Here is a 20,514-nt window from a genome sequence, read left to right on the forward strand (position 1 = left end):
GTTGGCTGCAGTTTGATTACTGTGACACTAAGCTGTGAACTCACAATGTAGGTGACAGGAAACTGCTTGCCTAGTTCAATTTTTTTTTTTCCTTTTTCCTTTCCGTGGTATACTAAACCACCAGTATGTTAAGGTTCTTAAGTACCTCCTCATTTTAGGACACAAGCTTACTCAAAGGTGACAGTTGACTATGGAACAACAAAACACCCCACAAATACACCTTAAGGTTTGTGGGCAGTCATAGGGTTAAGCAGGGGATTAAGAATGTGTTGGTTTACACTCGCTTGACCTCATTTTGAAGCATTATCATCATTTGATTTAGTCTGTGTGTGTCGAGCATCCACACAGTTGAAGTCACTTAGCTAATATCAGGATTTAGAACATAAACTTCTGCATTTGTTCTAACACTTTTTTTTGTTTTTTGCAGTTCGATCAGTTTCGTCTGACTCACTCCCTGACTCATATTTAACAGTAACATCAATGTTCTCCAGCTGGTCCATGCTGATAGAGAATGCATGTTTATAATTGCTGTAAAGTACTTGTGTGTCGCATGCACACATGCATATTATTTCATCAAGTATTATTGCTCTGTGTAAGACAAAGGCTGAGATGGTGTTTTTCAAAAGATTCCATGCTCCCTAAGCGTTTAGACATTTTGTCACATTATGACAGTAAACACACAGTTAAAAGCTTATGTTATAGCGCAATACTCCAAGTTTAAATATTTTACAAAGTACTGTTCAATGCATCATCTCAAAATGGAAGAACAAACCTACCAAGACATGGCTGACCTCTGGAGACAAGAGGGCAACAAGAGTGTCTGTTGACAAAACAACTATTAGTTGTACACTTTATAGACTTCGTCTGTATACAGATATGCTAGAAGAAGGCTTGCTGCAACCCATATAGGAGATGCAGCAAAGGTGCTCTGTGAGACCAAACTGAAACTTTGTTGCTTTGTGTGACATTAAAACAGCATCTCTGTGCTATGCTCATTGCATGTTTTTTCTTCAGCAGTGATGGTGAGTTTCAGGTAAAGAAACGAATGGGGGTAAATACAGGACAGTTCTGGAGGAAATGCTGTTGGAGGCTGCAGCACACCTTATTCTGGGGTGAAGTGTAGCTAAAGAAACATGGGCTTAATATAAATCTTGATGTGCACAGCTGACAGAGACAAAAAGGTAGTTTAAAAAAAATACTGGCTTTGAGAGGTTAATTACAAATGCCACACTTTACAGAACTTGTTTAAAACCCATGAATTATTTCCCTTCTAATCAACTTTTTTAGAAGTTGATTAGAAAATATTAAAATAATAAAAGTTTGTGGTTTTAGAATGGCAAAATGTCAAAGTTTAAAGGCATTGAATACTACATAGAGGTATGTAGTACAGTATGCATCTATTATGGGTATTTTGTCATTTGAAACCTAAGTTCTTGGAGCAGAAAATAAGTAAGATGTACAGTATTTGTCCTGTTTGGACAGATGCATGTTAAAAATAATTGCTCTGTAGCAATATCTCTGTGATTTATGACCAATATATTAAACCCCTTGCCCTCTGGCCAATCACACATCCACACAATGAAATGTTGTTCTGGTACCCTTTCATACTGTTTTTTTCTTTTACTTGGAGCTGTGAAGTTACAGACCAATTTTAAGCATTGCTGTCTTATCTCAGCTTGATTTACTGCATGTCTGCAGGGCTTTGCCACCATTCGCCTCTCCTGTTTATCGTTTTACACTCTTGCAGTGCAGGCTTAAAGCACACTCAGCATTGTGGTGAAATTCCAAATATTTGCACCGACATCTCTGGGGATTTACTGCGTTTCATTTCCAACTCAGCCTGCTATGCAGTTCAAATTGTTCTGATTCTAAAAGTGAATCATTCTTGTAACGTGTAACTAGTCCCACAGAGAGCAGCAGTCTGCTAGAGTCTTAGTACACTCTGTACACAGACGCTTAACAGACTCTCAACATCTGTGTTTTTGTTGCTGTGCTCTCCAGTGGACCGGCCTGGTGTGCTGGTGTTGGAGGTGCTGGAGGTCCATGAGGAGTCCAGCATGCAACTGGCGCACTGCGAGCACCAGCAGCCCCCCAGAGATGGCCAGCAGCCGAAAAACGCCGTCTCTGAGGAAACCAGTCGAATGTTGGTGTTGTTCAACAGAGAGACGGCAGCTCAGCTGAGTCCTGCACCTGGAGATGTCATCCACATATACCCACCTTGGTGAGACTGTGTGATGAACTTCAAAGCCCCCTTAGTTCATATTTATCAGTTGATTGGACTTTGCTGTTAAAAGTCCAGTCAACTTTTAACAGCAAAAAAGTTGGAAATCTTGCAGACAGGTTTGAGTCCCTGGGTGTGAATAATCAAGTTAGTTCAAACTTCATACTACACCTGATGGCAGACAACAAAACAATGAACCTTCACCGGCGATTCCTTACAGACAAAACAGATGAGACTCAACATAAATAAGTAAAAAATATAAGCAACATAAAACTAGGGCTGCAGCTTTGTGGTCAAACAATGAGATCAGAAAGCACCCGCTGCTTCCCATTATCTGTTTGATCATGGTCACTAGAATCAATTTTAGGTAATGGCCAAAAAGGACTGCAAAGGACTTTATCTGCTTGAGGTAAATTTGAGGCAGCTTGAGAATGTTCAAGACCATGTTCCTGCAATCACTGTGACACAGATCCAGAATCTGGGATCTCATTGCTCGCCTGTGCAGCTTGTAATGCAGCTTAGTGAAGATGAAGCACTAAATGTGTTTTAGATGCAGGTTGGGAAGATCGCTTGTTTCAGGTTCAGTTGGACTTCCTACCTCCATATATCATTGCTTACTTACATTAATGAGGCCTCCGTTTTGGTATCATCTGCAAAGTTAGTGTTTAGGTTTTCCTCACTAGTGAATGCTCTCCACTACATAGAAAGATCAGGCCGAGCAGTTATTTCTGCATTAAAAACATTATTGATTTTGTGCTTGCAGATTACTTTATTGCAACCAAAAGTATTTAGAATTGGGTGTAAAAATGCAAACAGTTATAAATGGAAATAACATGAACAGATTTCTTTTCTTGTCCGCAGTGGGAGCTAGTGTAGATTGGCAGTGGTCAGATCTGCCTTTGAACCGCTTCACAGCCAAGCTATAGTTAGTGGAAAAACCATGTAACACATTTACAAGGAACCATATTATGATATCACAAGTACTTTCCAGCCAAAAGTCACTGATTGAAGCCATTATATTCTGTAAAGCAGTGAAAACACAAACACCTAAATCTGAGAATCAGGAAGAAATAAACATTTGCAAACATTTCTCAAATCTTTGGAATTTTATAGACAGATATTATGGTTCTATTTTTGTGTAATTGTATGATTATTTCAGTGTATGAGGTAGAAAATTCTCACTAAAGTTGACAGATTAAATGTGTCATGAAACAAATCAAAATATATGTGAAACAATAATATAAGACAACAAGGCTTTGTTCAGGAACTTGAACCAATAACTAAAATCATTTCTGTATTCACTCTTGATCCCCTCATGACTTAGATAAAATTATTTTTACTGAAATATTTTTAAATAGCAGCAAAGTAGGGTGGGCGATAGACGTGGAGAGTCGGTTTACTGGATTTCCCTGTTTTGTGTTCTTTCTTTCTTAGTGATATCTTGGCTGGTGATCAAAAACTGTAAAAAAAAAAAATCTTATTGGAGAAAGTTACACAATACAAAACTTAAAATATTTCATAGAATGAAAGAACCTCAGAAGAGAATTTTAGAGAGGCATTCTCAAAGGCTGCACAAGCATTTAACTTGATTTTGAACTGCTAACTGGGTGTTAGTGTATTGCTTTACTCTTCTCAGCATATAACAGTAAGAACTTAAAGTGCAGATGTGAAGATCAGTCTCTCAGATGGCGGCGTGGGGGTGGTGGAGGTGTTTTTGGGAGTGTTTTGGAGTCGGAGCAAGGCAGCAGTTGACTCCAGCTGTTGGGAGTTTGTGTTTGAGTGTTCTCTGGAATATCCAGGCTGGCGGAAGCGAAGGGGCCTCCTCAGCGCTCTGACGTCACGCACAGCTCCAGGGAATTCTTCACATTCCTCTTCCTGGCAGTAGTTAGGTCATTTCCAGAAAGCTGGGGAAAAAACACTGTAGGATTATTTTCTGGAGCATTTGGGAGTTGGAGAGTGGAGGGAGCCAGAGGGCTGAGATTGAAAACATATGGTGGTTTGAAAGTATCTTTGACTTTAGCGCCTCCCTGTTGCTTCAACATTGCTGTTATAGAGTAATGACTATTAAAAAATCCCTAGACTAAGAAAATCACTTTTTTATGCAATTATGCACAGCAAAATCTGTAAATTACTTTCATGTTTTTATGCATCTGGTTTGTATTTTTTCATGTCTTAAGTAAAGAAAAAAAAAGTTTTTACTTTAACACTGTTTCATAATCAAAAGCAGAAAAGAATCTCCTGTCAAGCTTAAAATATCCAGAAAATGTATTGATCAGTCCAACTTTCTCAGACACTGATCAGGTTGAAATGGAAAAAAACAGAGATGAGAGGATCAGCACATCTAGTAAAATTCCTCCTATCAGTTTCCTGTGTTGCATGGATGGCTAACCTCCCACATAATTCCTGCAGACTAGGTTGGCTCCTCCCACCTCCCACGCCTTGTTGTGAGTGGGCCGTGGGCCGTGGGCCGAGCCCCGAGCGGAAATACCTGCAGGACTTATTCACCGACAAACTGTGACGGCAGCACCCGGGCCACTCCTTAACCCAGCTACCTGTCAGGGTAGCTGATGATGACAGCTGCCCATTCACCTGTTGACAATAGGGTCACTTCCTGTTGGTTTTGTACTGGTTCTCATGAACAGCACGTTCTGCTCCGCAAAGATTAAATTCAATCTTTTATGATTACCGATCTTTGCCGAGATGTTGGTCTGATAAACGTCACATCCTGGGTGTGTTGCAGCTTGATTGTTTGCTTTAGGACTTTATGGGAAAAGCAGGTCTATGTAAAGTTTAGCAAAACCTTGGCAGCAGTTAAGGAGTTACCCATCAAATACTTTATGAACCAGGAGTAATTTTATCATGAATAGAACTATTTTCTTATCTTGCGTGTACAATTTAATTACTTAGAACTGATTAAAAAAATTATTGTGTGGGTGTGTGTGTATATTTATATATATATATAAAACATTTTTTTTCTTTTCTTTCTTTTCATTCTTATTTTTGTTGCTTTATGATCTCTTGTTTGTGATTTCTATGTGCATATTATGGTAAATGTGCAAAATTATTGTTGCTTTTATCTGTTTTAAGTTTTTAAGCTTTTCCTTCTGCCTTGCTCTCCATTTAAAATTTTTTCTCGGGTCGGATGATGTACACCAAAATCACTCAAATTCTGGCCTCTTATTTTAATAGTTGTGTTGACATTGTTGAGATTCTCTTTTTGGTGTTTTTATTGTAATGGTTTTTCTTCACCATTTCTTTGAGTAAACTACTAGGTGTAAAAATATTTTTAATGTTATGTCATTTTAATGATTCTCCATTCTTATCAAGAACCCATAGAGTAAAAAAGCACTTATTGTTCTATGATCATATGGGAAAATGAGTGTTACAATAACATCAAATGACTCATCAAAGTGTTTGTACCAACAGGGTTAAAATACAACTTGTACAGAATGTAGCAACCACGTAATATTGTTGGTAGTAATTGTCTTGCTTGAAGGCATAAAGTACCGATGATTGAATTTCAGCAGATAGAACCAGCAGATAGTACCAGATTTACTGGTACTATCTGCTGCAGTTAAGTGTGTGCACTGCAACTATGCAAGTTCCTCTTTATGACGGAGCTAGTTGTTTATTTAGCTGTTCTAAAATATGTTGTTTATTATAATCAAATTTGTTTTTTTTTCAAATTCTTGGATTTCTGTCTTAACCTGAAATGCACACTGTAAATTCCAAGCTGCTATTATTTATTACACAGAAATGAAAGATAAAATTCAGAAGCATGTCTCTTAATTTAGTAGCTTGTATTATGACCACTATTTTAACCTAATAACTGGACAGTGTCACAGTTGGTAGCACTGCTCCTTTAAAGCAAGACGTTTGGGGTTCAAATCCTGGCCTGAGGGTTTTTCTGCATGAAGTTTGCATGTTCTCCCTGCATACCTGGTTCCTCTCCAGGATCTCCAACATTTCTCACATCATCCCATTTCAGCTGACGTTTACCTGTTAGCTTAGCCCTTGCTTCATTCTATGCTTCATCTAGAGGGTCTGGACTTTCGCTTGTTGAGAAACCATTACTTCCTGGAGGAGTGGACTCTGTTGAGGTTTTAAATTTTACACAATCATTAAAGTTTGTCTACGATGTATAAAATGCTCCAGTGTGACTCTATGAAGCTCACCGGAAATTGTCTGTGCTGTGAACAACCATCCGCCACTGCAATGAGAGAAGTTCTGAGTTCTGAATAAGATGGTGGTTAATATTAATTCAATGTCTCTAAGTGTGGCTAACATGGACTGAACAATTTTCTTCACTTCCTCTGCTGCCATTGATAGGATTGCAGACAGACTACAATTCTCAAACAGCGCAGTGAATCGACATCATCGTTCACAACTTTTATTTTTCCTTGTGGGCAGGAAGGCATATTGCATGTTATGCATTATGGTGAAACATCTCTGCCAAGGTCCCCATCTCACGAAAGGACATTTTACAAGTTTTGTGATTAATTTGAAGACAACTTTCCAAACCTAAGTCATGCAAAACCTTCGCCTATATTAACAGGGAGCCAGTGTAAGGACTTAAGAACTGGTTTTAGAGAGAACTCATGCCACAGGACTCTGGGTCAGCTGCAACTATCTACTTGATTTCTTTCGGTAGAATTGTGAAGATACTGTTGTAATCAATCCAGCTAAAGATAAACGGATGGACAGGTTTTTGTAGATCTTGCTGAGACATTAGTCCTTAATCTAGAAACTGTTCTTCAGATAATAGAACCCCCAATATTCTATCATCTTCTGCCAGTCAAAGGCAGCTGTCAGTCTTTGACTGGCAGCAGCTGTCTGCTACTAACTTTCATAAAACCCTATCTTGAAGCAGAAAGGATGTACTTGACTGAGTTTTTTGTTTTGGTTCTATCTTTCCTTAATAAATGCTGATATTGTGTAATCTGTTTTATGTTTTGTACTTTTAAGGTTATGTTTAAATAGAGCCTAATGAAAACCTGTAATAGTTGTAGTATATTTTCATTTTATTTAAAAAGGAAAGACCAATGTGTACATCCTTTTCCAGTTTAGTTACAACAGTGTTGACTTTAATTTGATATAATTTAAGAGCAAATTAATTCTTTACCTGACTGGTAAAAAAAAAAAAAAAAAAAACATTCCCACGAGTTGATTCAATTTTTCCCACTCGCCTGCGTGTCTAATTTCTCATCACTTACAATCAGCATTTGTCTAAAACACGCTGAAACATGCCCTGCAGTTTCAGTCACAAAGTTCACTCTTGGCTCTGAGTCAGTGGTAAGCCGCCATCCCACCATTATTCGTGTAACATGTGAGAGAAATGTCTGGCCGTTATTCACCTTGTTTGAGCCCCTGTTTAAATGACACTTGGGTGTGGGAATCTTTACTCCCACATGGTAATAAAAGAAATTACTTGGATCTTAAATTGAAGATGTGCACAAAAAAATTCTTTTTGTCTGTGATGTTGTTGGGGGGTTTTTTTTCTAAGAAACAAAGTTGTTTTTTTCCACTGACAGAATCACATTTGAAAAGTTTTTTGTTTTTTAACCAGTCTCCCACTGTTGGAAGGTGTCTTTGGTGTTTGCAACATGCGTAAGAGAAAGTTGAGATATTTGAAGTTGCAGTTGTGCAGAGTGGCACGCAGTAAACAGTCCTGTGGAGGTGGCTGGCAGCTAATCTGAGTTTGACATTCTCGCTGTCTCAAGCTTTCAGCCCCCTACATTTATGGAACATTCTTTTCTATTCACAGATTTTTTTTTCTTCAGACAAGCAATATAACTAAAATAGAATAATCTTTTTCTTCCTTTAGCTCAGCATACTATAAATCTTTAAATTTCTGCTTTGTTTCTGCTCTTAAAATAAATTGTTTCAAACCAATCAGAGAATTTGTAGAGTTGCTACAGTGCGTAGCACAACCACTTAGCACCGTTAGAACTATTGAAGTTTGAATTTGTCGCTGCAGTGTATTTTATTAGGATTTTATGGGATGGAGTTAACACCATGCTGTGCATAATTGTGAAGTGGGGGGGGGAAAAAAACACTGCTTTTGTATTTTAACAAAAAAACTGAAGTCCCCTTTCCACTGACTCTCTTAAAAGTAATATAGTGCCAGAGAGAAGCTTTGAACGTTTTCTAATCAGTAAACAGAGTCCACCTGTATGCAGTCTAAGTGTAGCTTAAATACAGTAGTTTTTTGAATCCCTCAAAGGTTTGATGAAGAGCGTTAGTGAACAAACCTGCCAGGTCACTGGTAAAGATTTGGGGATGTTAAAGAGAGTATCTCTTAAAAATCACATTTTTGACATTTGATGTATGTAGAATTATTAAATCCATCAACCAAATTCTGAGTGTGACAGAATTACAAACTTACCAAGGCATAGCAGTCTGTTGCAAGAAGTCATATTGAAAATGTGGAATAAGATTCTCTGGTCACACAAGATGAAAATTAAAAATGTTGGCTTATTTACAAAACAAAACTTGAGGCAGAGAACTCGCCCTGAACATGTGGTGGTAGTAGCAGCATCATGCAGTAGGGATTCTTTCGTTCAGGAGGGATAGGGAAGCTGGTCAGAGCTGCAGAGGAATATTGAAATAAAAGTCTGATACAAGCTTTCGAAAAACATTGGACCTGGATCAGGCGATCACTGTCCAGAAGGACGGCAGCTCACAATGAATGGCCCAGTCAAATCAAGATACGAGTCAAATCGAAAATTTAAAAATTGCTGTTCACTGAGATCTTAAATTGTGTCTAGTAAGCTTAAGCTAATTTTGCAAAACTCTATGGGTAAGAACATCATGCTTACCCATATAAAACCAAGATATTCCTCACAAACCTTAAACTGAAATGAGAAGAACTTCTCAAAAGTACTGACTCCAGCTGAAAAGAAATGCAAACATTTTATAGATTTCCACTTGCAGATGTGTCATTTTCCTTCCTTTTAACAAGCATTATTTTCTTTTTTACAATATCCCTATAAAATACTTGGACTTTTCAATTGCAATATAACAAAATGTGGAAAAGCTCAATACTTTGGCAAGATACTGTATTTTAACAGGTCATTTTCTCTTCACAGGCAAAGTCTGTCTATAGAGGGCTTCATCTGTCCTGTTATCCTGAACACTCACTTCAGCCAGAAAGTGTCATCTGCTTCCAAGCCAGATGATATGTCCTTACCAAAGATCTGGCTGTCTGCGGAGAAGCGCTTGCCTTACTTTTTAGGTCAGATTTTTGGACTGCTGGATGAATGCAAGACCAAAAGTCAAGGCAAAGCAAAGCAGGCATGTACATATCGACACTGCCCCTACTGTATTTATAGCTGAAAATTGAGGAGAAACTGAATTATGCCGCTTTAGCAGAGAGAGTACAATTTAAACAGTCAGAATAATCAGCACTTAATCACATAATGACATCACTGAAGAACTCTGTATGCAGAGCAGTTTTGGTACAAGCCTTGAGGTTCTTCTCAGGTTCAGTTATTGTGCAAAAGAACAAGAATCCAAGAAGTTCACGTCGATATTATTTATGAACTCATATTTACAAAATCACAGCTGTACTTTTACAGATTGTGGGTGCTTGCCGCAGGGTTCATCGCAGTGTCTTGGAAATAATTCTGAGCGTAAAGAATAATAAATAGTCATGGTGGAGGACTTATCCCGGCACAATTAGTTATGTTCTCAGTGTGTACTCCAGAAATGTCACAAGTGATGGATTTGCTCGTACATTTATTTACTTAAAATATTTGAGCAATTACAAGTAAATGGAAAGATTTTTTTCCCTGGGAACTGTGTGTTTTTAAAAAATCCTCCTCAAACTCCCTCCTTGTGTGTGATAAAAAAATATGCTGTCTGATGCCTTTAATGGCCTTAATTTGGTCATGGGCTTTACATTGGGCAAAATAGTTAGCTGAGATGTTAATTACCGATTCAAGTTGAAAACTTCAAAGGTAAATGGGAGTGTAATTACCACTGGTTTATAGGATTATAATAGTTTGCACTGTCATTTACTTCACCTTCCAATAGACTTTGAATGAAGCAAAAATTGACATACTTGAACAATAATAATTTTAGATGCTTATATCTATGGGCTTTTAGTTATTTTTAAATTAGTTATTTTGCTTCATATCTACATAACCCAAAGGTTTTTTTTAAGGTTACACTTGTAAAGCTATAAGATTATGCCCCCTTTTTTAATTACTGAAATAAGTCTATAATGTTGTGTTATTTGAGAAGTTGAAACAAAGAAAACTTGAGTTTGTGAGTTTCACACTACTTTTGAGGGGCCTGGGGGGATATTGACTTCTATCAATCAATACTGATCAATAAATCATCCCCAAAAAGCCACACAGTTTAGATTTTTTGTTTTGTCAAAATGTTCTGGTTCTTTTCTCTTACAGGTTGCAGTATCTGATGTTCTCTGCACTTTTGGAACGAGACCCTGTCTCTCTCTCCTGGAGGCCATTGAAGGACTTGGGCAGGCAGGCAATGTGGACCAGGATGTGGATGTGGTTGTCCAAAGAGTTTACTCCATCCCAATGGCAGATTGTTCCCCTGTGTCCTTTCTCAAACACAGAGCATCTCTTCGGCCCTCCACAGCTCCTCCTCCTGCAGAGAAAGGAAAAACCAGGTACTGTTAAACAGCCTGATAATTGGCAGTCCAGGGGGCCTTTTGGTTTATTACATGATGCCAAAAGAAACAGAATAAATTAAATCATGTTCTTCTACTTTGTGTCATTTGCTACAGTTGAGTTTCTTTCTTTTGTTGGATTTGCATGCTGACTTTTTTCAGAGCCCATATTTCTCCTGCGTGACATGATGTGTCTCAGTGGTCGAGCTATTGTTCACAGAGCAGCAGGCCCCACAGAGTGCTCATGCTGTCTCCAGCCATATGGCATTCCTTGACAAAGGACACAAACATTTTTAATTGAATCCAGTCTCTCTGCTATTGTTTCCAGCCAATTCTCAGGAAATACAGCAGTATGTTCATAAAGTATTGTTCACCAATGAGCCAACATTGAATCAGTATCCATTCACACTGTACTAAATATCGACTAAATTTAACATATTCGATTCAATCAGACTCTCTGCATGCTCTTCTCATACAGTGAAATCAATCAAAGCCCTATTACTCTTCTGCATGCTAGAGCCTTAATAACTTAATTCCTCCAACCGAAAACCATTCAGATAATAAATAGGTTTGAGTAAAACCAACAGTACTTTCAACACCTATTCTAAAACACACATGCTGTCATCCCACAATCATCAAAATAACACATTTTTCACCTAGAGAGGTAATTGGACAAATAATATCCTCACAGTCTGGTAGATATGGAGTTGTTTTGTGAGGTGGATGGATAGATGTCCTGTCGGTAGTGAGATCCAGACAGACATTTCCAAAAGGTGACTGTGGCTAGTGGGTAGAGCGGTTGTCTTTTGTAGATTGTTTCTCAAGCTGGTTACTGATCTGTGCATCTGAGATTCTTGTTTACATTGACTGATGTGTTATTCTCTTTATCTGCATTCAGTTCCCTGATTCCAGAGAACAGTCAGAGAAATCGAGCTGCAACAGCCTAGGTTTTCCTTTTGTGGTTTTCCCTGCACTGGTTTTGTATGTGAAGAATATTCAGAAAATAGCTTGTAAAATAAATAAGCAGAGCTTCATATTTATGTACTTACACATAAACTGGAATATTTAGAGAAACTACACATGTATTCTACCCTGCTTGCTATGAAAAGATATTATAATTGTGCATGATCGTAGGAGCTTACTTTATAACAATGCTTGCTTTCTTTTTTTTTGCAAAGACTGAATAAGTACTGCATATCCTGTGGTTGCATAATAGGGTTGAGCCCCCTTTCTTCAGTGTTCAAACAAATCAAACGGCTTTCATCGTCCTTGCAAGTTTGTATTCATTTTTAGCATTTTCACGCAAAAAAGTAAAAAACAAATAAAAAATCTTCACCCAAATGTCCAATTACATACACTTCCTATAAGTCTTTCTTTTTTAAGGCGTCACCAGATTAAGAGCGGATACAACTTCATCTATTGTCTTTTATTAGGAAAGGGACGGTGATTGTAATCTGAGCTCTATTTTCACCGTCTGAGCTACCTTTAACTGAAAGTCTTGAGATCTTCTTACCAGCAGGTTTCTCTATTCTAACTGAATCACTTATCAGAAGCACAACGCTTCATGAAGAGGCGCCTTTAATAAATTTTTTAGAAAACCAGCATAACTGTGTCATGTTAAATATCACTGATTACTATGCAATTTGTCACTTATCACATATAAAACGAGATATGCTGTCTTCCAAGTTTTTTAAGACACTTTTCCTTTGCTACATTATGGCATGCACTGAATGAAGACAGCATAATGGGAGGAAATAAGACAGTCTTATTTGCTTTGTTTTACCGTCCAACTAAAGATTTCTCCAAACTTGCTTCTCAGTCCTCTCTAGGGTGAACTTTTTTTGGTTGGTTGTGCAATGATTTCCGTTACACTTTTTTCTTTCACTGAACTTTCCACTGTTTATGCTGAGATACAGCAGACTGTGAACAGGCAACTTCTAATTATTAGCTGTAAGACAAAATCATCAAATTCATCTATACATCAATGACATATTTTTTATATTGATAAAAAAAAATACATATAAATTACATTATGTCAATTTATGAAATCATTTTCTATTATATTTTTATTTCTTGAGATGCATCTGTAATTTATTTTTAATTCTAAATAACCTTAAATGGTTTTGTTTACAATCCTCAGCACTTTTCTTCTTCCCCCATGTGACATTTGGTGCTGCAGCCGTATGAAGTTTGGACTGTCATCCCTAAACACCAGACTCCTATGACTCTCTGAAAAGCTATGTAGAGTTTCTGAGTTAGTGATGAATCAGTGTTGGTCATTATGAAATGCCACTTAAAAGGAATTATTTTTAGATTATTGATACCAGAATAGTTCAGCTTTAAATAGCTTGGAGGATTACTGATACTAGGTTTTAATCATTCATAAGCTTTCTTTTCAGTATAAGTAGCTTGGATGTTTATGTGAGGGACTGTTGTTGTAGTTAATCAGTGAATGAGGCGTTTGAAGCAAATCTCTCAAATATGACCTTCGGTTGCCCGGCCCTCCCACTGGCTTGTTGTTTATGTTCTTAGCTGAGTATTAAAAGTATTGGTTTCTCTAAAAGTAGAGGGGCCTAGAGGGGGGCCATAGTGTGGCGAGGGGAGGAAAGCTCTGGTCAGCTGACAAACTTTACTGACTAAACCAACCACGTTTGTAATGCAACCCTCTCGCCATGCTGCTCCTGTGGCTGGGAAACAAATACCTCCCTGTGACCGGAAACGGTGCCTCTGTTTCTCTCTAACTCGTGCAGATTTAGTCAACTCTTGTTTGAAGTGAGAGGTTGAGAGACAGAGGTTAGAGGTTAAAGTATCTGGATGAATTCTTCTGCTTATTGTGACTAATTGAGGGAATGCTCAGAAAAAGCTTTTATATGAAAATTTGGATTGTTTTTCAGAACTACTGTTTTAGTTAAAAAATAAAACAAAAAAAAAAGCCAATAATTCATGGTACTTTTCCAGGATATGTGCCTGATCTGTGTGGTAGTTTACACTGCAACCCACTGGCCTCGTTTTCTGTAAAGACAAGGACACTTTGTACCTCTCATGTTGTGTCCCCAGTGTCTGACTCACTCTCCTGGTCAAAAATTCTTTTTTTGATCCTTTTGTGTATGTGTGTGTTTTTTTTATAAAACCTCTGTGTTTCAAACTCCAGGGAGATCTGTACGATAGGAGATGGTAAGTTCCCGTAAATTTTGAAAAGAATAAACAAAAAGATTAACTGTTTGCAGGAAGCAAGAGGAGGCAAGTTGTTGTTTTTTTTTTCTTCTTGGTTTAGAGGGAACACAATGTGCTGCAGCGATCCTGTTACAACCATGTTTATCGCTCTGCCTTCCCCGATTGGTGGACGAAATGTAGGATGGAATCCCGCCTGTCCTTCCCCCTCCAATGAGATCTCTCCGCTGTGTTCTCAGTGTGTGGCTCGCTTACTTATACTGTGTTGCCAAGTAATGTGCTTGTGCACTGGCCTTTCATGCGCCCAAAGTGTGACTGTGTGTGTGTGTGTGTCTTGAAAGGGGGTATATGTTTGTGAGTGTTTGCTCAGACTCAGTGTCGAACTTCCTGGAAGAAAACCTGAGTTGCCGAGAATTCTGCGATCGCTCACAATAACAAATTCCTGAAAACGGTCAGTGACTGAGTGTACCCAGTGACTGAGGATTTTTTGGGAGCAAAGGGTTATTGTTTGAGTAAAAAATAGACAGTAAATGGCACCAAAAATGTGCCTTTTAGTTGAGAGGGGGAGTTGTTTATGCCAAATCACCCCTTTTTTTCCTGCCATGTGTGATATGCTTTCAGATATCAGGCTACAGTTTTCAAGTTTTAACATGCTGCACCAGTATTGAAAGTATATATACTTCCTCAATAGACAAAACCTCCCCAGCTGTTTTCATATTTTGGGAATCATCAAATATCACTCGTTAACCCCTACGCAAATGTATTTTGTCCAGAAAATGTTTGGTTATCCTGTTAAGCAGTAAGCCACAATGTTGTCCACATTTATTGGCACCCCTGATTTAGTTTTGTAAAAATCCTCTATTATTGCCATTAATTTTCACAGAACATTTCCATTATTTTTAATCTCAATTCACAATGGACCCATGGAATTTACAGAGGCTAAGGGTGACGTCTACCCAATATTTGGCTTATATCTGCAAATATTGATGACCCCCTCTAAAACCGCTTATTATAAAAGTTCAGACAGCAACTTTAATGTACAATACTATGCACATTATTAGCAGAACTATAGTCTTTATTTTTGTTTTTAGGGTACATGTCGTGAAGCCCCAAGAACAACAAATGATGCTCCTGGACTGGGTGCTTTGCAAATTCTAGCCAATAACGTGTCAAGAAGCATTGAGAGTAGGTATTTCAGCTTCCCAGGCAGCATTTTTTTCAAATAAGAATTAACGAATACTGGACCAGTGATTAGTCAGTTTGATAGTCTACAGGCATGTCTTGAGTACATTAAAGGCTGGATGACATTACACTTTCTGCTTTCAAATTCTGATAAGACAGAAGTTGTCTTCTTTGGACCAAAGGGAGAGTAGAGGGAGTTGGTGTACATCTTCGTCTGGCGGGTGGCTTTGGGGGTTTTTGTGTGTTCACTTTGTTTTCTCACACAGTGAGTCGGTCGTGGCAGATAGCCTCTTGTACTTAACTTGTGCTAGAGGATTCTTCCTTTTGAAGGAGAGTTTTATCTCTCCACATCGCTCCATGCATGCTTGGTATGAAGAATTGCTGTAAAGTCAATGACACAATGCAAGAGATTCTCACTGAGTTCTCATCCAGGAGGAGTAAGTGCTGCAAGTCAATGACTTGATGCAATCTCTTTACAGAGAACCTTTGAAACTAATTTAAATGGAATGGGATTATTGCCTGCATTGATTCTAAAAAAGTACAAATTCCTAAATGAGATGTTAATCACATACGAAACACAGATAACATTCTTTTACTTTTATGGCTGTGAAAGCAGAGGCAGTCATGCACTATGAAACTTTAAACTGGCATTTATCATTACAAAAGCTAAAACTATCAGATAAAAGAATCTACCTGCAACGTCACCATTGGGCCTATTTAATATTCAGTTTGTCTTCTAAGAGAGAATTGTTTCCTACAGTGGTTGGAGGATTGCAAGTTTTGGTCTGTGGTTGACGAAAGTTTAATCCATTTGTCAGGCAGAATTTGTCTGAAGTCTTTCAGAGATAAATCTGAGAGGAAATAGTTGTTCAACTGCTGCTGCTACAAAGCAGAGCAGACATGTTAGATCAGATAATCCAGTTTTTTGTTATAGTTGATGCTTTGTTGTCCAGAAAGATGGACACCTAGAATTATCAAATGGTTTCTTGGAATAACAAGAATTGTTGTTTTGTGAAGAAGCAGAAATTCATCCACAAAACTGTGGATGAATAGCTTTTCTAAATAGGTGTAAGATGTTGCTAGAATTTTACCATAATTTTCTTGGATTTGCATTTACCTAATATTCAGTGACTTAGTTTGCTTCTAGTAGTCGTTGAGCTTTACCATAAATCCTTAATTGTGGTTCCCAAAGCCAGTTTTCCCTGTTTTTGTTTTGCTAGCATGCCATGAGAGCAGAAGAGTTTAACTGCTTGACAGTTAATTGTTTTTCTTTTGTCGGTTGTTGTTTTTTACTTAAGTAATTAGCAGTGCAACAATGTGACTTCTTTGGAAGTCAGCATTGATGAGATTTGACATAAATCAAAGCATAGCGTTTAAAAAGAATGGCTGTGGAGCCAAAGTACAGGTAGATTTGTAGAAATTTCCTTTCTTGTGGATCAGTCAGACTAAAATGCTAAATTTGTTTCATTTTTAGCTGGTGCTATTTGGTTTCACACTGCAGTGTGTCTTTCCTGTGGTGGCACTAAACCAAGAACTTCTAAAGAAAATGACATAAAAATCTCTAAATAAGACATGATTTCATGCTATTCAACAGACCTACCCTTCACTTGCATCCACATATATGTTCAAACTGCACTAGAGTTCACTTCAACCGACCAAGACCTAGGTTTTTAGTTGGACCATAGTTAGTTTTTTTTTATCCTCATCAGACTTCCGTTGCACATTCACCCAAATGAATCAGACTATCCAGACAAACAAACCGGAGTTGGATTAAAGTGGACTAAACAGGGCTAGTGTGAATGCATCCCCAATGAAGTTAATAACCCAATGGTGGTGGTCCAGTCACCAATATCCAGGGATAAAATGTTTTTAGAAGTTCTAGTTTTAAAACCCAATAACTTTTCAGGACCAGAGTTGTCGGTGATTATATGTAGCATTGAGTAACACAATGCTGCCCCTCCTGCACCTGTTGCTGAGCACTGACGACTTCATTTTTTCCTTGCTAGAGCTTTTTTTTTATTTTCCAAGAATCTTTCTGTAAATACCTTGGTAGTTGTAATCTTACTGTTTAGTCTGGGAAACTCTCACAGACCAACACCTAAAGCTCACTTTGCTTATAATCTGTGGTGTTTTCTATATATTTTATCATTGCAACAGGTTGCGGATGTCTGATTTGGAACTATGAATATCCAACTTAGCGACTGAAAATAATCATAGTTGATTATGGTCAGACTACCAAAAGACATGTCAGGAATGTTATTTTTGTGTCTTCGTCCAGGTCTCTCAAGACAAACACAGACCCCATGTTTAGCAACAGAAAACATTCATAGCTCCAATCAGGTGGTTGAAAACAACCTCAAATATCTCCAGCGTCTGGGTGTGTGAATGCATGCACAGGCTTGGTGGACAGTCCTCCTCCCAAACTTTTTTTCTCCCTCCTTCTTTTCCTCCTCCTCCCCGTATTCTCTGGCCACTGCTTGTCAAACCAGGGTACATGAACTCAAGTGTTTACTCTTGGTTTGTACAGGACTTTGTCTGGGCTTGACTCTCACTGATACTGGAGCTTTTAGCCGTTGAGGCCCAGAACTTGCCATGAACAGCAGACTGCAGGAATACTCAGCTCTTCACTCCCTCATAACTTTGTAGGCCAAAGGTCTGTTCTGTCAGCAGGCAGCCTGTCAAACCAGCTATTGACATTAACACACAAATGTCATGACGAAGTATCAACACAGCATTGTTACAGTGACAAAGCACAATGTATCGTTTCATTACTATAAAAATGTGTTTCAGTATTTTCACACTGAATCAGGTTTTGATATACCATCATATATATTCCAGCATGCAGTAGTTTCCTTCGTAGATCAGCTTTATATGAAAATATGTTATATCCTAACAATAAATAAACTGATGGCCTGCACTACATTTGCTTGGCAGCTGTTTTTAACACTTGCTTTTCTCAGATACTCTTCAAGAAATACGTTTCCTGTTTTTGAAACGTAGTATGTCATCGTTTTTAGTCTGCAACTCCAAAGCTGGTGTGAAGGCCTTTTGAAACGCAAGTATTTATTACCTCCACTTGCAGTTTGTAGTTTTGTTACATCTATCATACAGACAAATAGTTTTTCATTCACATTAAAGACAAATTTTGCTGTAGTTGGTAAAATATAAGTTCTCCAAAGATGTATTTAATCTTTGGGTGTGGCTGTTTTCTTGTGTATTACTGTTTTCTAACAAACTTCTGAGGCCTTCACCAATCCATGATGGTAAATGCAACACTGGAGAACCTAATTTACAGATGAATTAGTCATGCAAAATTTAATGAGTAATGAGGGCTGCATATACCTGCAAACTACATTTTACAGATTCCACCTTCCACCACACAATTGTACATAATCTTATGTTTCTCTAGTTCATGTCTGTTCAAAAATACAATTAAGTCTGTGGTTAAGTAACCCAATTATGAAAAAGTTCATGGGATTAGAACACCTTTGCAGGACAAAATGTTAATTCTGATGTGTTAGCATTGAAGATAACAAATTGCTAAATGCTTACAAATATTTAAAATGAAAAAGCCTTATTTCTGTGTTGAACTTTTTTTTTTTTTCCATTCTTTTTGCTAGGTTATGTGTTCTAGTCCAGGATAGCTTTGGGATTTTCAGCGTTGTCAGACTCCAGCCTCTGTCTAACAAAGACGAGCTCCACCAGTACTGCCAGATGTGGCAGGGGAGAACCTGTGTGCTGAGGGGCGTTAGAGTGGTGCAACGGGTCACTCGAGAAAGGTGAGAGTCAACTGTCTCTTGCGTCAGGGTCGTTTTTCACCTGAATTTCGGTTGGGAAAGTTCAACCTATTACCAGCAACAGTTTGTAGTACGTCATTTCTGGTAAATGCGAGGTTATCTCGCTCTCTTTTGCATTCTAAGGTAACAGCCTCAGGTAAATGCCTGAGTCAGACAGTTGCTGATAAAAATTGATGGGAAGCAACCTCAGAGCCTTAAGCCACTTTGCTAAGCCATCCGCAAATGCATATTTGATCAAATAAATTGTGTTGTGGTATTTATGGAACCTTAGCCCCCACTGTCCTTCTCAAAAACAAAATATGTAAACATGATGTTGGTAGCTTTCTTGAAGCTTGTGATGCTGTCCTGCCAGCAGTTGGGCTGTGTTTACATGTAAAGTGATACCGAGGTTCATGGTCTCTGTTCCTCGTGAGTTTCCAGTCGAGATCCCAGATTAGCAGCAGTTAGTAGAACTGGTGTGGGAGCAACTAGAAACTGACAGAGGTATGTTTACCTCCATGATATTTTCAATGCCTGTCCTGCTCATAATAATTCTGGAGGTCATCTTTGGTCAGAGTGTGATAGATGGACTATCTCCAGTATCTTGTGCATTTACTCAAGTGGGAAAACAGTCTGGGTTTTTCCACTCATTCGGGTATCCATGTCTGGCAGACCTCTAAGCTTGTCCTAGAGCAAGCTGTCTGTCCTGTAGGCAGAATCATTGGTATTAATTTCATGTAGTAATAGGAGTGATGGTGCTTAGTTGTAATATTAAATATAAAGCAAAAAGAAGTAGTTGGTTGGCTTAGAATTAAAAATAATTTCCCTTCTGCTTGCAGTAGGAAACAAAAAAAGTAAAACATTTAAAACTTTAGGCATAATCCTCTTCCACAGAAACATATAAAGTAAAAATGTTTTTGTCAGTAGGATTTACTTTGCACATATACTTCTTTTAATGACTCTGATGTGTTATGAGGGCTAAGTTGTGAACTGCTGGTTTTACATGACATACAGAAACCCACAGCAGCAATGTGTTAATTTGGCTCCTGATGTGGCGTTCGGATCATTTAAAAACCTCAAGAAAATTATCATAAAAACATTTCCCAAGCTTCTTCCATTTTTTTAATGAAAAATATTTGCTTTTACAACTTCTGTTGTTTAGCTTTGTTGGAAAAAAAAAATGACATGTTTTTTGGGTCCTACTCTTAATGCATTTCTTCTCCTTAACTGAGGGCACCAATGTCCTCATGGATCCATTGACTCACATGTAAGTGTGGTTAATTAAATTAATCAATTCACTAACCAATTATCTGGTATGTAACATATATGTAACACATATGTAAACATTTGCGATTTAAGATATGACGTATACATGTCAAGTACCATCTTCACTGTGATAAAATGAAAAAGAAAAGCCTTTAATGAACATCACCAGAAAACAGAAATTTAATGCGCTCTATTTAAAATAGAGTATCTGTAAGAACAGATACTGTGACATTTCCTTGTAACTTAGAAATTACTAATGT

At 38.0% G+C, this 20,514-nt stretch overlaps 1 protein-coding gene across 1 annotated transcript in view; it reads left to right on the plus strand.

Annotated features, from left to right (window-relative positions):
• spidr (scaffold protein involved in DNA repair) overlaps positions 1 to 20,514 on the plus strand; it is a 42,073-nt gene that overhangs the window by 7,974 nt on the left and 13,585 nt on the right. Inside the window, exons 8-11 of the mRNA XM_055032808.1 lie at positions 2,002 to 2,221; positions 9,310 to 9,514; positions 10,630 to 10,859; positions 18,833 to 18,991. Coding sequence (XP_054888783.1) covers positions 2,002 to 2,221; positions 9,310 to 9,514; positions 10,630 to 10,859; positions 18,833 to 18,991 — 814 coding nt within the window. The remainder of the gene's footprint in view (positions 1 to 2,001; positions 2,222 to 9,309; positions 9,515 to 10,629; positions 10,860 to 18,832; positions 18,992 to 20,514) is intronic.

This window comes from Poeciliopsis prolifica, unplaced genomic scaffold, assembly GCF_027474105.1.
Source record: "Poeciliopsis prolifica strain line A6 unplaced genomic scaffold, Auburn_PproV2 SCAFFOLD008, whole genome shotgun sequence".
Lineage (NCBI taxonomy): Eukaryota > Metazoa > Chordata > Actinopteri > Cyprinodontiformes > Poeciliidae > Poeciliopsis > Poeciliopsis prolifica.